Source organism: Miniopterus schreibersii (assembly GCF_964146895.1).
Source record: "Miniopterus schreibersii genome assembly, chromosome: 12".
Lineage (NCBI taxonomy): Eukaryota > Metazoa > Chordata > Mammalia > Chiroptera > Miniopteridae > Miniopterus > Miniopterus schreibersii.
Genome location: NC_138112.1, coordinates 39611515 through 39625597, shown reverse-complemented (window position 1 = coordinate 39625597; position 14083 = coordinate 39611515). Strand labels below are relative to the sequence as shown.

Sequence of the window (14083 nt, the reverse complement as noted above, 5' to 3'; positions counted from 1 at the left end):
TCTCTGTGCTGTTTAAGCATTTTAAGGCTAAGCTGTGCTCCAAACCAGACAGTTAAATATTTGTAATAAAAATCATCCATTGTGCTCATGCAGATGTGGCAACACATACTCAGGTGTGCAGCATCTTATGCAGAGAAGCTGAAACCAAGGGATGCAGTTGTTTCCTGGCAAATAGACGTGATGAGAAGCGGAGAGTTCTGGTCTTTTGGAGGAAAAGTATTCTGGATGACTCTACAGATGCGTGCAGTTGGCCAGGATCCCACATTTCCCTCAGTCCCCCCACATGGCCTCAGAATTACATTGGCTTCTCTGAATGTGCACAGCCTTTACTGAAGTTTCTCATAGTCTGGATCATGACCCATCATTGGGTTTGGAAATCAATTTAATGGTGTGACCACTATTTCTTTTCATAAAATAAAAAATTTTCAAAAATATGCATCACGTGTATGTGTGTTATTTCATGAAATTTTTCAGTTTTATATCTGTGTGTATCATGATGTACAATGTATTTCTTAATGTAAATCAGAACCAAGGTTGTTTGAGGCACACAGCTCTATTCCCTATATAATTGAGAACTTAATGAAATACAGTGCTGCTACACCTTACATTCTTTTTTTAAAAAATATATCTTTATTGATTTCAGAGAAAGGAAGGGAGAGGGAGAGAGAGAGAGAAACATCGACGATGAGAGAGTCACTGATCGACTGTCTCCTGCACCCCCCCCCCCCACTGGAGATTGAGCCCGCAACCCGGGCATGTACCCTGAGCAGGAATTGAACCGCAATCTCCTGGATCCTAGGTCGATGCTCAGCCGCTGAGCCACGCCCGGCGGGGCTACACCTTACATTCTTAACATCTAGTCTCTGTGAATCCCTGGAAATTCCAAAAGCCAGAGAAATGACAAATGTGGAATCTCCCCAGAAAAGTTCTCTTTATTGGAGCACTATAATAGCATCATCCAGAATCAGTGATGGAAATGCTGGGTGGAGTTCTATTTTCCCTCTTATTCAACACTCGGGGAGTATCTTTCACTGCCAGATACTATGCTAGATGCTCTCATATATGTTGTATCATTTAATCACCACAACAGATACTTAAAACTAGATACTAACAGCCCCATGTCCTGGAGGAGGGAACTGGTCTTGAGAGAGATTAGGTGATTTGCTCCAGCGCACAGCTCTAAGTGGCAGAGTTGGCTTAGGCTCCTCTCCCTATTAGACACGAACACAGCACAACGGGGCCAGCCCGAAGTTTAACTGGGCCATGCCTTTCCCTTGGATGAACTGGTTCAGCTCTCTTCAGTTTTTGCCTGCTTCGACCACAGCAGCTTTTGCATTGTTCAGTTTTACACATTTAGTTTCCAAATTAGATTTGACTTCAGGAAAGGATTCAGTAGTAATAAAAACCCTCCGAAAACTGCACACCACTATGTTAAACAACTAATTTAATCATTTAGGTGTGTGCTTAAATTTGCTAAGTACTAACTTAAATTTGTACATATCTAGGCGCATATGAAGTGCAGATTACAAATAATCTAGAATCATGTAGGAGCTTCATGGATGCTCCAGTGTGGGAGTCAGACTCAGCAAGTCCTCAAAATATAATCCAAATTCAAATCCATGTTAACGCCACTGAAGACTTCCTGGAGGTATGAGGGTGACCTTGTCTCCTGCCAGCAAAACTGACTCCAAATCTCCTTTAAATATCTTTTATCTCCCTCCCCGACTCCCCTCTCTCCCCAAACCACCCAATTCCTTTCCCTGTGGCCGGCTGCCCTCCACCACTTCTCTCCCTCCCAAACCTACTCTTCCTTCAGCCTCTTCAATCACAACCTTTATACGACCTCCCACCCCACCCCACTCAACAGCTGCTCTGCAGGCATGTTCCACTGAGCAACACAGAGCACTAGAAACACAGGGCACTGAATGTTCTCTGATCACGGAGTGGAGGTAACAGTGGAGGGGGCCCGGCCTTTTACTTCCCAGCCCTCCTCTCTGGATGGGAATGGATGAAGCCCTGAGTGTGGTCCGGATCTGTTTCTGCTATCATAGCCCTGGTTCCTATCATTCTCTGGCTCACGAAGTCCCCTTCTGGTCTTTGCAGCTGATGCAATAAACAAAAAGTGATAGCCGTCCATCTGCAATTGCTCAAGGACTCTTGTAAAGCTCAGAGCCACCCACCTCGTCTATAACACAAGACTCGGCCCTGCATTTCCAGTGCTGTCGCTGTTATTCTGTTCCCAGTTCCTGGACTGAGGAAGCCCCTGCCCAGCGGAGCAGCCTCCTGGGCTCCCATGAACTCAAACACCGTCTGCTAAGACAGGGAGGGAAGCTACATCTGGCTTCAGAGAGGCCCTGGCTTGATGCAGTAAGAAATCCATCTGGGCTGAGTAGTCCTCGAAGACTCCCATGTGATTCAGAAGTCCTTTTCTTTCCGATTATTCCTTTTTACTTTCAAGCATCTCCACTGGCAGCAGCAGCTGGAGCTAAAAGCTATTTCCCTGTAACAAAGCGCAGCTCTCTCAAGGCCTTTGCTCTTAACTCTTTCGGGCTACGGACGTGAGAGCAGGACTCGGCAGAGCAGATGGGGCAGGTGTGGGGCAGCTTAGAGTCTGCTGTCCTGATCTCCCCTCATCCTCGGAGTGTAGGGTTTCTCTGCATCACTATTTCCTTCTCTACAAGGATCCTTGGATTCATATTTCTGGTATAAGATTTAGTTCCAGGTATGCTCACATTCACATGCTACTTTGATTCCGTTCTTCAAGAGCAATGTAAGCGTCATGTTATTTTTAGGTGGCAGGATAAGAGCCATTAGTGCTAATCCCGGGAGTGGACTTTCTGCAACTTTAAGGAACATAAAATTTTAGATGCAAGTGAAAGATCAGATTCTCTTAGCCCCGGCTCCTCACCTAGAAAGACCATTTAGACTTCAGCCTGCAGGCTCCAGGGGACAGGCAGACGGCAGTCCTGCGGCTGCCTTGCCATGCTGCGGGCCTGCCACACAGTTTTCCACAGCCAGGGGGCCTTGGTTGTCGACTCCTTCATTCCTCAACCTTGTGTGCAAAGCGAGTGTAACTCCCATATGCTTCTCCACCACCAGGCCGGCCCAGCCTGCCACGCTTGGGGCCTGCTGGGATCTCCCTCAGTCCTCAGAGTCTGCCGTGAAGACCTCTGCCATCACCAATACCAGAAGCCCACTCTGACCCCTGCCCGACTCTTGGGTCCCTTGTCAGAGGCCTGATCTGGGGCCGTGGTTACTGCCGCAGGACGGTCCCACCCTCTCTGCCTGTATGGAAGCTTCTCGGACGAGGGTGGGCGCGCCAGCTGCTCAGCCTCCAGATGTTGGTTATGGATTCTATGGAGCCTTTTGCATCCAGTTAATCCCTGTGAGCACCCATCTTCCCTGTGAGCAGGAGTTGGCTGTTCTCAACCAGCTTTGTCCTTGATGTGACCCTGACTCCAGTCAACAAGGAGGGAGAAGCAGGCACGGCCCAAGCAAAAGCACTCCGCCTGGACGCACATGCCCCCCTTCAGAGACGGCATTAGCATCAACGGGGAAAAATCCAGAATGCTCCCATTGTTGACATCTAGTCCATCTGAATCCCTCTGCAGGCATTTACTTCCTTGACTGGTTTTATGACCTTCCTCTAGTAAAGTTTTCAATCTGGATACTACTATCCATACGCACATTTCAGCATATTCGTCAGATCCCTCAGCTATGCAGGAAACAAAACCGCACCTTTATTTCCTGTTCATAACTGCTTCTCTTCCTGACAATCAGCACAGCTCCCGACTGCATCCCACACCCAGGGTTCAGGCTGCATTCCGTCAGTGCTCAGGGACTGTAAAGCTCCCCTGGCTTTGTAGAAACCCCCTTTCCTTATTTTTAATTGAATCTATTGGGGTGACATTGGTTAATAAAATTATACAGGTTTCAGGGGTACAGTTCTGTAATACATCATCTGTGTATTGTATTGGGTGTTCGCCACCCCAAGTCCTTTCCTTATTTTCAAGCATTTCAATGATCAATGTCATCACATTTCATATTCTGGACTTTATTTAAAATGGGGGAAAATATGTAATTCTACCACTGCGAATCGCAGACTTTAACATACAATTGAGCTTTAGCTTACAAATAAAAATAATAAATATAGGATTAAAAGATAATGTTCGAGTTCCTAAAATACTGTTATTTAATAAGTATAGATCTTCATTTGCATGCTAAACAAATAAATTGCAGTACACAGTAGGACAGGCAGACGGGAAAGGACAGTCCCGCAGCTGATCTTCGCCCCAAGGAACTGTGTGCCTTTCTCAACCAGGGAGCCAGCAGGAGGCGGAGAGCTGCCCAGGGCGCCAAGTCCATGCAGGACTTGAATTTCCCTTTGTAAATAAGATACAAAGCAAAAGGAAAGCAGTTTTTCTAAGTTTTGAAATTACTTTCAAAAGTAATTAAGAAAGAGAGAATCTTTTTTTGACAATAACTATTTCAACACACAAGTTAAGTCACCAAACATCATAATTTGTTTTAATAGCATAACTTTATAGACTGTCTGTCATGTGCCACGTACTGTTCGGTACCAGACATACCGTGGTGAGCCAGACAGAAGGGCTGACCTCATGGCAACTTTGGGAATGGCTCTGTGTCCCGGAGAAGGCATTTCTGTTTCAAGCAACAGAAATCCCACCCCATATTGCTTACAGAACAGAGGAAATGTCCGTGCTTACATGTTCATAAAGGCCAGAGCTAACACTGCACGCACGCGGGGCTTGCTCAATCACACGCTTCAGGGTCGGGGTTCTTTTTATCTCTATGCTTCCACCTATCGGGCTGGCCTCACACCAAGCCTGGCTTCCCTACAGGTCCCAAAGGGCCACAGCTGTTCCTGGGGTATACGCCTTCCTTGTTTACATCCAGCAGGAAAGAAAGAGCATCTCTGTCCAGGCATCCACACAGAAGGTTCTATACACTCTCGGGTTAAATCAGTGTGTGCAGTGCTAATCCCCATGGCTGGCTTGACCGTTTAGCCTGGGACAAGGTCATAGTTCCATTATTGGAGCCAAGGATGGAGCCCAGATTCTGACAATCCCCAATCAGAAAGGGGGTGTTGATGGTGGGGAGGCAATGAGCTAACGTTCATGCTGTCTGGGTGGGTACCTGCAGAACCGGGCAGGCCCCTGCCAGCTCTCCTGCTTTTTTGTTGTTGGGGCCTAAGAACTAAAGCCATCTCCCCCAACAGTGCTGCTTACAGAATACACTTTTCATTAACTTGACTTTACTATTCTATTGTCCTCATTAGCAATTTTAGTATTCCTGGAGAAGACACTTGTCAAGCTAGATAAAAGCTTCAAATAAAATTATTGCTCATTATGGGGACTTGCCAAAAGACCATCAATTCTTCCTTAGAAAGCATCAACAGACAGTTTACACCCCAAGACTCTTTGAATCCTGGTCTCAGAATCCTTGCCTTGCTGTGTCCACCTAAACTATTATGTCATAACAGTTACCCAATCCTAACCAAGCCCTCCAGGCCCCGTCTCATCCCCCTTGTCACACGGAAAGACCAACCTTTAAACCAGACTTCAAAATCTTCATAAATCAGACTTTGCCTTTCCCCTTCCATTACCAGGCAAGCAATAAGCTTGGTTTTGTCTTATCAACAGGTTGCTCTGGTGATGTTTGGGAGATAGCACTCAAAAAGCACACATTCTGAAAGACCATTTCCAGGGGCAGCGGTCCTCCTAATGCCCTCTGCCTTCGGCCAGGACGTCCCACCTTGGCTCCAAGCCCCTCCCCCCAGGAAGTACTCTCCTCCCCCCAGATACAGCGAGGGGATGTGGTTCTTTCAGAGGCTGGTAAAAACTAGCCTCGTTCATTTCATCCAGGGGGAAGAACTGGCCCATCCGTCCATTATGTTAGCAGTCACATCTGAATGCCAGTCCGGGAGATGGAGATTGCTAAGGACTCAAACCCATGGTTAACCACTTTCGTATTTAATGATTATTCAGGTGTGCCTCAGGGCCTGTCTAGGACCAGGACTGCTGGGGCAAGGTCATTTGTGAACGAAAGGTCAGTCAAGATGCAGTTGTCTTTCTGTGCGGACAACAATGTTATTTTCCAACCATTATTCTCTTTCATTCCTCCAGCGTTTACCCTCATGCTGTGTATGGTTACTGTCTTCATAGCTTTTCGGAAGTCACTGGCTTTGTATCCCAGCTGAAGGGGAGAAAATGTTTAGGGTCCTTTGTTGTACAGATAATTCAATACAAGAAAGACTTGCTTGGGAAATTCGAATGCTCTTGGCTTTGTTTGCTAACCATTCCCTCCACCAGCTGGAAACACAACACCCCATTAGCACTAACCATGCCCACTTGTCCAGACTTCCTTCTGGCCACTTAAATCAACCAGTGCAGATTCTAATGGGATTGTTCATGTTCTTCAGATTCCCAAACATGGAGCACATTTTTATGTTCTCTGCGATCAGTTTTGCTTCAGTGGCCCTGCAGGCATTTATGGATACTGGCATGCTAAATCCCATCCATAAAAATAGCTTATTTTGGGGGGAGGGGGGATATCTCACTTATAAGTCCTTTATTTTTTTCAAAAAAATGCTTTCCCATTATTTTTCTCTTTTTTTATCTTCACGTGTAGGTGGAACGATTCATTACCTTGTATAAAACTGCTGCTAAAATATTTCCCTGGTGAGAAAAGCCAACTTGTGGACTAATATCCTCGCCACCTCCCGATCAGTTCACATTCCAGGTCAATGGTCTGCCACTCCCCACAGGGGTCTCTGCGGTGTTTCTGTTTCCTCTGTCTCTTATGAAAGAAGATACTGAAGTACTTTAGAACCTGCCCATCTACATAAGCTCAAGAGAAACCTTCATGATTTAGTTAAGGTGCCTCAGTTACTGTTTTGAATATTTCTCAACTGCACTCAAAATGCAAAACCAATATCATCAGACAGCAGCACATGGGAACCAGGGGAGCAGATGACCTCTTCTCACGTCCTTCTCCTAACTGCAGAAAAGGTCACTCAAGCTTGGAGCTTACTGAGGGCATCTCCATCTGGAGAGCCCACTGCAAATTCAATCTCAGTATCTTTTACATCACCCCGAACTGACCTCTACTTTGAACTCCACTGAATGGGGAATTGTGGAGCTTTAGAACCAAAGGAACCCAACTGCTTTCACTATATGTCTCTTTCATTCATTCATCAAATACTAATTCAATCTATGTAATAGGGATAGTATTTCCATTCCCTGTAAATCATGCTGTTCCATGCAATTAATCAATGCCATATATTCCAGCACATCAAAGGCAAATAACATACGGTCAGTGATTAGCTAGACCCTCATGAAGCAAGAGCCAGGCCTTGTCCAAAAAGAGATGCATCTAAATTCCAAATGTTCCCTTTACTTTTATTTATTTTTTAATATATTTTTGTTGACTTCAGAGAGAGAGGAAGGGAGAGGGAGGGAGAGAGAGAAACATCAATGATGAGTCACTGATCAGCTGCCTCCTGCACGCCCCCTGCTGGGAATGGAGCCCACAACCCGGGCATGTGCCCTGACCGGGAATCCAACCTTGATCTCCTGCATCCTAGGTCGATGCTCAACCGCTGAGCCACGCTGGCGAGGCCAAATGTTCCCTTTAGATGTTGAGAGGAGCCCTTGGATCTCTGAGCATAAGGCATAGGTAGAGAGGAGTCATGCTATGGATATAAATAAAGTTTCCGTCAGCAGGGAGGAGGAAGTAGAGAGCCCTTGGTGGAGAGACAAGGAAAAGAGGCTCTGATGTGAGGTCCTGGCTTCACCCCTCGGGCTTGAAACCCTGAGTTTCAGGTGGATCGAGGAGGAAGCTGAAGGCAGATGTGGCCCCTGGGCGAACATGAAGCTAGAGGACCAATGTAGAACTGGCTACTCAAGGGCATTACGAGGGCGCCCGTAATGGCAGGTGTGGGAGGACCTGGTTAGCCTGAGGACATGTAGGAAAGGCTGAGCTTGGAGAGAGAAAGACTTGTCCACACCTGGCCAGCCCTGAGCGGGACTCTGAGGTTTAGATTCTTGCACCTTGGCTGGTCAGGGCAATGCTGTTCATCTTCACTGTAAATTCTGAGCAGAGCCTCTGTCTTCTGTCTCTTAGAAAAGTAAAATCTGATTTAACCAAACGGTATGTGTGTCTGGTCTTCCCGTCAAACCAGGTTTACAACGTGTTAATGGAGAGAGTATATATAGATAGCACTCCACATGGAAGCAACGAAAGCCTGGAACTGTCTCTATGATCTCTCCAGAGACCATGAGGTAGGTCAGCTCCACATCCAGGAGGTGGGTGAGGTGCTGGGATATAGCCAGGCCAATACTACCTTCTCTTGGGTATACAGCGGGGGGCGGGGGGGGGGCTGGGGTGGGAGCCCCAAGGGTTCTGTCATCTCCCGAGGCCCCATAGAGGGGATGTTCCTGTCCCTGGGTCCCAGGCAGCCTTCTCTGGGGGAGTCTGCCAGCTTCCTAAGCCTTTGACATCTGGCAGTAAAGGGAATGACTGGCTGACCTTTGAGTATGCGGTGAAGCCATCCAGAATCCCCAGGAGAGAAACGGATTTCTGAACTCACTGGCTTTGAAGACTCCATCTGCCACCTGCCCTGGCAAGGTCAGGGCATGCTGGATGCAGCCCCGAGCGGCAGCCAGATCTCTGCAGGCTCAGGGTTCAGTCCTAACCTGGCCCCTCAGTCCCCAGCAGTGAAGAGCTTCTGCCATGCCAGCCTCCCCTCACACGAAATCCTAACTATCCCATATTCTCTCTTTCCCGTTTCTCTCTCTCATTCAAACACACATGCTAATGTACACACACACACACATACAAGAGAACTGGGACTTCATTACTGTTTTTGTTTTATAACAGAAATTTAAAGGAAGCAGGTATAACAGCGACTTATCCTTAAGGCCAAGGAAAACAGAAGGAGCAGAACTGATACATGTGCATCTACATCCAGCAGGGCTGCAAATGACCCCTTCCCCCGTCCTGAGGTAATGGCTCACGGGTGCAGGGGATGGACGTTCCCAGCCTCCCTGTGATCCTCTATGACACACATGATGGATGATATTTCTTTGTGTGACAGTCACATGAGGACACACAGCAGTCACTCGGAGCGTGGGACATACATGATAATGACTATAACTGAGGCCTTTACTGAGCAGCTATTATGTGCCAGCTGCTGTGCTTCACATATATTAGATGATTTAATCCTTACCACCACCCTGTGAGACAGGTGCTGTGACGGCCACTTTACAGAGGAGGAAACTCAGATTCAGAGAGGGGAAAACAACTTGCGAGTGGCGGCACAAGGACCTGAATCTGGGTCCACCCACTCCGGAGTGAGAGCTTCCTCCCGCCCGCCTGTGGCCTTCTCCAGCCTCTCGGCTGTTAGCGAAGGGCAGTGACCTCCCCCAGACTGCTTTTCATCTCCTCTGGTACCAGTGCCCCACTTCTGTTCGCTGCACATTTATCTTTAAAAAGAAAAGTACTGCTTCCCCTCTGAGGCTGCATCTGGAGTTCTGGGCACACACTTCAAAGGAGACAGGAAGCCACAGGGCAGGGCCCGCCTCCCCTGGTTCACCCTTCGTGGAAGGGGCACGGCCGTTTCATTTCCTAAATTCTGCTGCAACGGTTGAGAATGACCATTGTATTAGCTGAAGTTATTCCAGCTGCTGGAACAACCGACTTCCAAGATTCAGTGGTTTAACCCTAAAGACATTTATTTCTCACTTACATAGCTGTCAAACACAGATTTGCAAAAAGCCAGGTGCTTAGGATTCAGGAATATCTCCCAGGTGACCAAAGTCACACAGTGCCTTTTCCTTGGCAGAGAAGGAAGCCTCTAAGGTCCATTGTCTACAGGCCCCATTGTGTACTCGCACCACCCAGGGTTACTCCCTCGCAAGGTCATGGGAAAGAACTGCTCGTACCCGGGGTCGGGGCTCATGCCTCAGCCCCACACTGCGCTCCTCGTCTCATCCCGATCCTTTCCTGAGTCCTGTGTCGTGAGAAGCACGGAGCTCTGACGCTGTTTCACACGCCAGATTACAAATAAGAACTGAAGTCAGTGGTGACTTACAAGGGTGCAAAATGTCTATTACAACTTCTCTAACGGCCACTGCTAGCGACAGGCACAGGCGACTTAATGAGCCCACAGACGGACGGATGCCTCTGAGACCCGCACCAGGAGCTGAGGGAGTGAGGTGCGGTCCAGTCAGCACAGCCCTCCAGCTACTTCTCCAGCTTTAGAGGGCCCGTGGGTCTTCCTTAGGGATTAATTTTGAGTCCAGGAAAGAAAGTGTCTTGGTTTTGATGGCCCAGGGGCAGAGGGGTCCTCAGGGACCTGAAAATTGGAGGCCCAAGGCTTCTCCTGATACCCTGAAGCTTAGAATCAATCCATAAACCCTGTCCTGCTCTTCTCCCTCTGGCACCATCTCCAACAAAGGAAGACTGTCCCTTTGTCCCCAGGCCAGACAGGGGTTGCTGTACAGCTGCCTGGATGTTTACTGCCACCAGACTAACCTGTCAATGGCAGCAGAGCCCACACTGAGCAAGGCTCTGGGGCTGGCCTCTCAGGATGGCTTTGCAGGGGACACAGCTGTCTGCAGTGGGGGGCTAAGAGAAAAGTTCTCTGCGTGAAATCCAGACTCCCTGGTGTCCCTGTTCCCACGGGCTCAGTTCCCTTCACTTACCAGGAGCAGGAGGAAGAAATGCTCCGTGGACTATTACATCTAAGCATGACAACACGCTCCTGCTTCATGCTCTGTAGCACTGGGTGTGGATGACAACGATTACAAATGTGCACTTTTAAAAAGATATATATATTTTATTGATTTCAGAGAGAGGAAGGGAGAGAACGAGAGAGAGAGAAACATCAATGATGAGAGTCATTGATCGGCTGCCTCCTGCACGCCCCCTAATGGGGATCGAGCCCCCAACTGGGGCAAGCGCCCTGACCCGGGAATCGAACCTTGATTTCTTGGATCCTAGGTCGATGCTCAACCACCGAGCCACGCCTGCCAGGCACAGACGTGCACTTTAAAGACTAGTTTACTCACCACAGTCTGTCTCTCTTATGGTGTATACGCTCTTCAAGGGAAGGAAGGGATGGTTTCTTATTCACATCTACTTTCTGTACCTAATATGGCATTTGACCCTCAGAAATGTTACCTAGTGGATGCAATTTATTTTTGAGAGAATGAGTTAGTAAGTAAATAAGAGTGTGAGTCAGTGAGCAAAGATGAGTGGGAGGAGAATGCATGAGAAGGAAACGACGGGGAGTGAGAGAATGAATGAGAGTATGAGAGGCAGAATGACTGTCCATTGCCTCCAGGTATCCACCGCCCTCTTCTTCCTTGTAAGAAATTTTTACCCTAGTTTTTAATTGGGCACATTTCCACAAAACAAAAAGAATACATTTCCCACACATGTCTATGTGACTAAGTTTATTGTCAGTACCAGTGTTGCATGAGACGTCAAGGAAAATCCTTGAAAAGGAATGTGTGCGCTTTTGGGCACCTTTCTATGGCTTATAAGATATGTGATGGTTAGACCTTAGCAGCCATGTTGTGCAATGAGGTGACCTCAAACAACAGAAAACAACAACCCATACTAGGTCAGTGAGGTAGAAACACAGAAGTCTAGGTCTCTGTTGATCATGGAACCACTATAATAATCTAGGCTTCCTTCCTCTGACCTTTATTATGTAAGACAGAAATAAATTTTCATTTCAACTGTTGTTTTGTGGTTTATTGTTTTTTATATTTTTATCATATGTAGTTGAATCGGATACTAACCAACTTGTCCAGAATCACTCATTCATACTAGAGTCAGTCTAGGCCTCCTCTCTCCTAGTCTCAAGTTCTTTCTGACACCAGGCGTAAGTCACTATATATGATAGCCCGAAAATGCCACACTCACCCAGATCCTGCAGGTGTCCTTCAAATGTCAACCCAAAGCAAGTATCAGAGAATCCTGACCTTTTTTTAACCCTCACCCAAGGACATTTTTCATTGAATTTTAGAGAGAGGGGAAGGATGGGGGAGACAGAGAAAGAGAGAGAGAGAGAAACATTGATCGGTTGCTCCCCACACACGCCCCAAACAAAGTGGAGATCAAATCTGCAACCTAGGCAAATGCTTTGATGGGGAACTAAACCCACAACCTTTTGGTGTATAAGACGATATTCCTACAACTGAGCCACACTGGCCAGGGCTGGAATCTTGACCTATTTATTTATTTATTTAAAAAAATATTTTTATTGATTTCAGAGAGAGAGGAAGGGAGAGGGAGAGAGAGACAGAAACATCAGTGATGAGAGCATCATTGAACGGCTGCCTCCTACATGCCCTCTGCTGGGGATCGAGCCCGAAACCCGGGCACATGCCCTGAAATGAAATCCAACCGCAATCTCCTGGATCATAGGTCGATGCTCAGTCGCTGAGCCATGCTGGCCAGGCTGGAATCTTGACCTTTTTAAAGGACAGTCAATGTGAAGGATGATCCCTTACCTTGGCTCAAAACCCACCAGGCAGGTGGAGATCACAGACTGAGCCTCAGATTGAATGTAGTTCCTAACAGCCCAGGAAATATACACTCACATTTTTGGTGGCTCCTCCACCTCAACATTCAAGCATTTATTCTTCCATGAATTGGAGTATGTTGGGGTGGGTCTTACCTCCACCAGGGAATGCCAGTGTGCAATGGGCTTCCGAGGATATGACAACATTTCACTCCAGTGGTCTCTGCCCAGCCTCTCAGCTTTGTTGCCTACTTGACACACGCCGATGATCTCATTGTGACCTATACTGTGAAAATGGCCCACAATAGTTTTTTCTTAAAATTTTGGTATGCAAGAACAATAACTACTCAATTAAACCAATAAAGGAGCTGGGGCAGGGTGATTCTTTTCATTCCCTAACTTAAAACTAGATGGAAAGTTTAACAGAGACTAAGACTTGGGATCCAATATTGTACTCGGTGGCATGGAAAGGAAGAGCAGAGCCTGGCCCTCACACACCTAGGGTTTGTAACACGAAAGTGTCACATGGCATGACTTGGCTTGTTCCCAAGAACCCTATGGTTGAAGAGCTCCCTGATGCACGCTAAGGATGACACCTCTGTTTGGTTTTGGAACTAGGTTGACCTTCAGGCCTCCAAATCCATGTAATGAAAGGGGGCCACCTGAATGGAGTTTCTTGCAATAACAGTTGCTCAGATTCCTGCAAGAGGCAACCAAGTACCCATCAGGGGGCAGCTCTTTGTCTGGGGCCATAGTCTTGAGCTCACAAAGAGGGCAGAGCTGAGGAAGCTCCTGGGTCTTCTTGCTCCCCCTCTCTTTAGAGAACATGTTTTCTCATGCTCTTTCCTCCTTCCTTCCAAACCCAGCTTTTTCTCTTTGACCTGATTTGATTTCCCTATTGTAAAAAAAATCCTTAGCTCCTTTAACTTTAGGGCTAATACTTCTGAAACATTCCCTGGCTAGGTCCCTCCCTTGGCCCATTTTTTTTCCTTAGCAGGTTTTGGCGAGAGATCCTTTGTACAAATAGAATGACATGGCTATCCTTTAACTCTCTGGGATCCAAACACGCAGACTTTCCTTCCTTTTTCTTCCTGCAAAGATGACTGTTTTCCCTTCTATTTGGGTAGGAAGTAAGGGGGAAACAAGCTGGGGAAGGGTACTCGAGTCTATGGTGATTAAAATCAGTTGGAAAAAAAAATCAGTTGCATGCAGAAGCTCCATGAATTCTGCCATGGATTTTTCCAGGCCAGATTCATGAGTTTACTGAGAATTAAAATGAAGCAGAGCTCACATAATCAGATTTGTCGATGTGGGAAACTTGGCAATAGCTTGAAAAATGCTGGCCTAGCTTTCTATAGTTGGTGGGCAATGTCCCCTCCCGTGGCCTGACACTACTGGTGCTGTATGTCGTTCAGAGGAGACAGAAAGAGGTCTCCTGCCCAGTATGGGCTCTCACACCCATGGCAACTCAGCCACCCGTGGGCCTGGGGCTGGAAGATGGTTATGCTTCCCCCAGGCATCTGCTGG

General features: G+C 47.2%; 1 protein-coding gene across 1 annotated transcript in view; it reads right to left on the bottom strand.

The window, feature by feature from the left end:
- The window catches only part of SYT9 (synaptotagmin 9), a 139399-nt gene that overhangs the window by 21904 nt on the left and 103412 nt on the right, over positions 1–14083 (bottom strand). The window contains exon 6 of the mRNA XM_081152952.1: positions 12713–12842. Within this exon, the coding sequence (XP_081009078.1) occupies positions 12713–12842 (130 nt within the window). The remainder of the gene's footprint in view (positions 1–12712; positions 12843–14083) is intronic.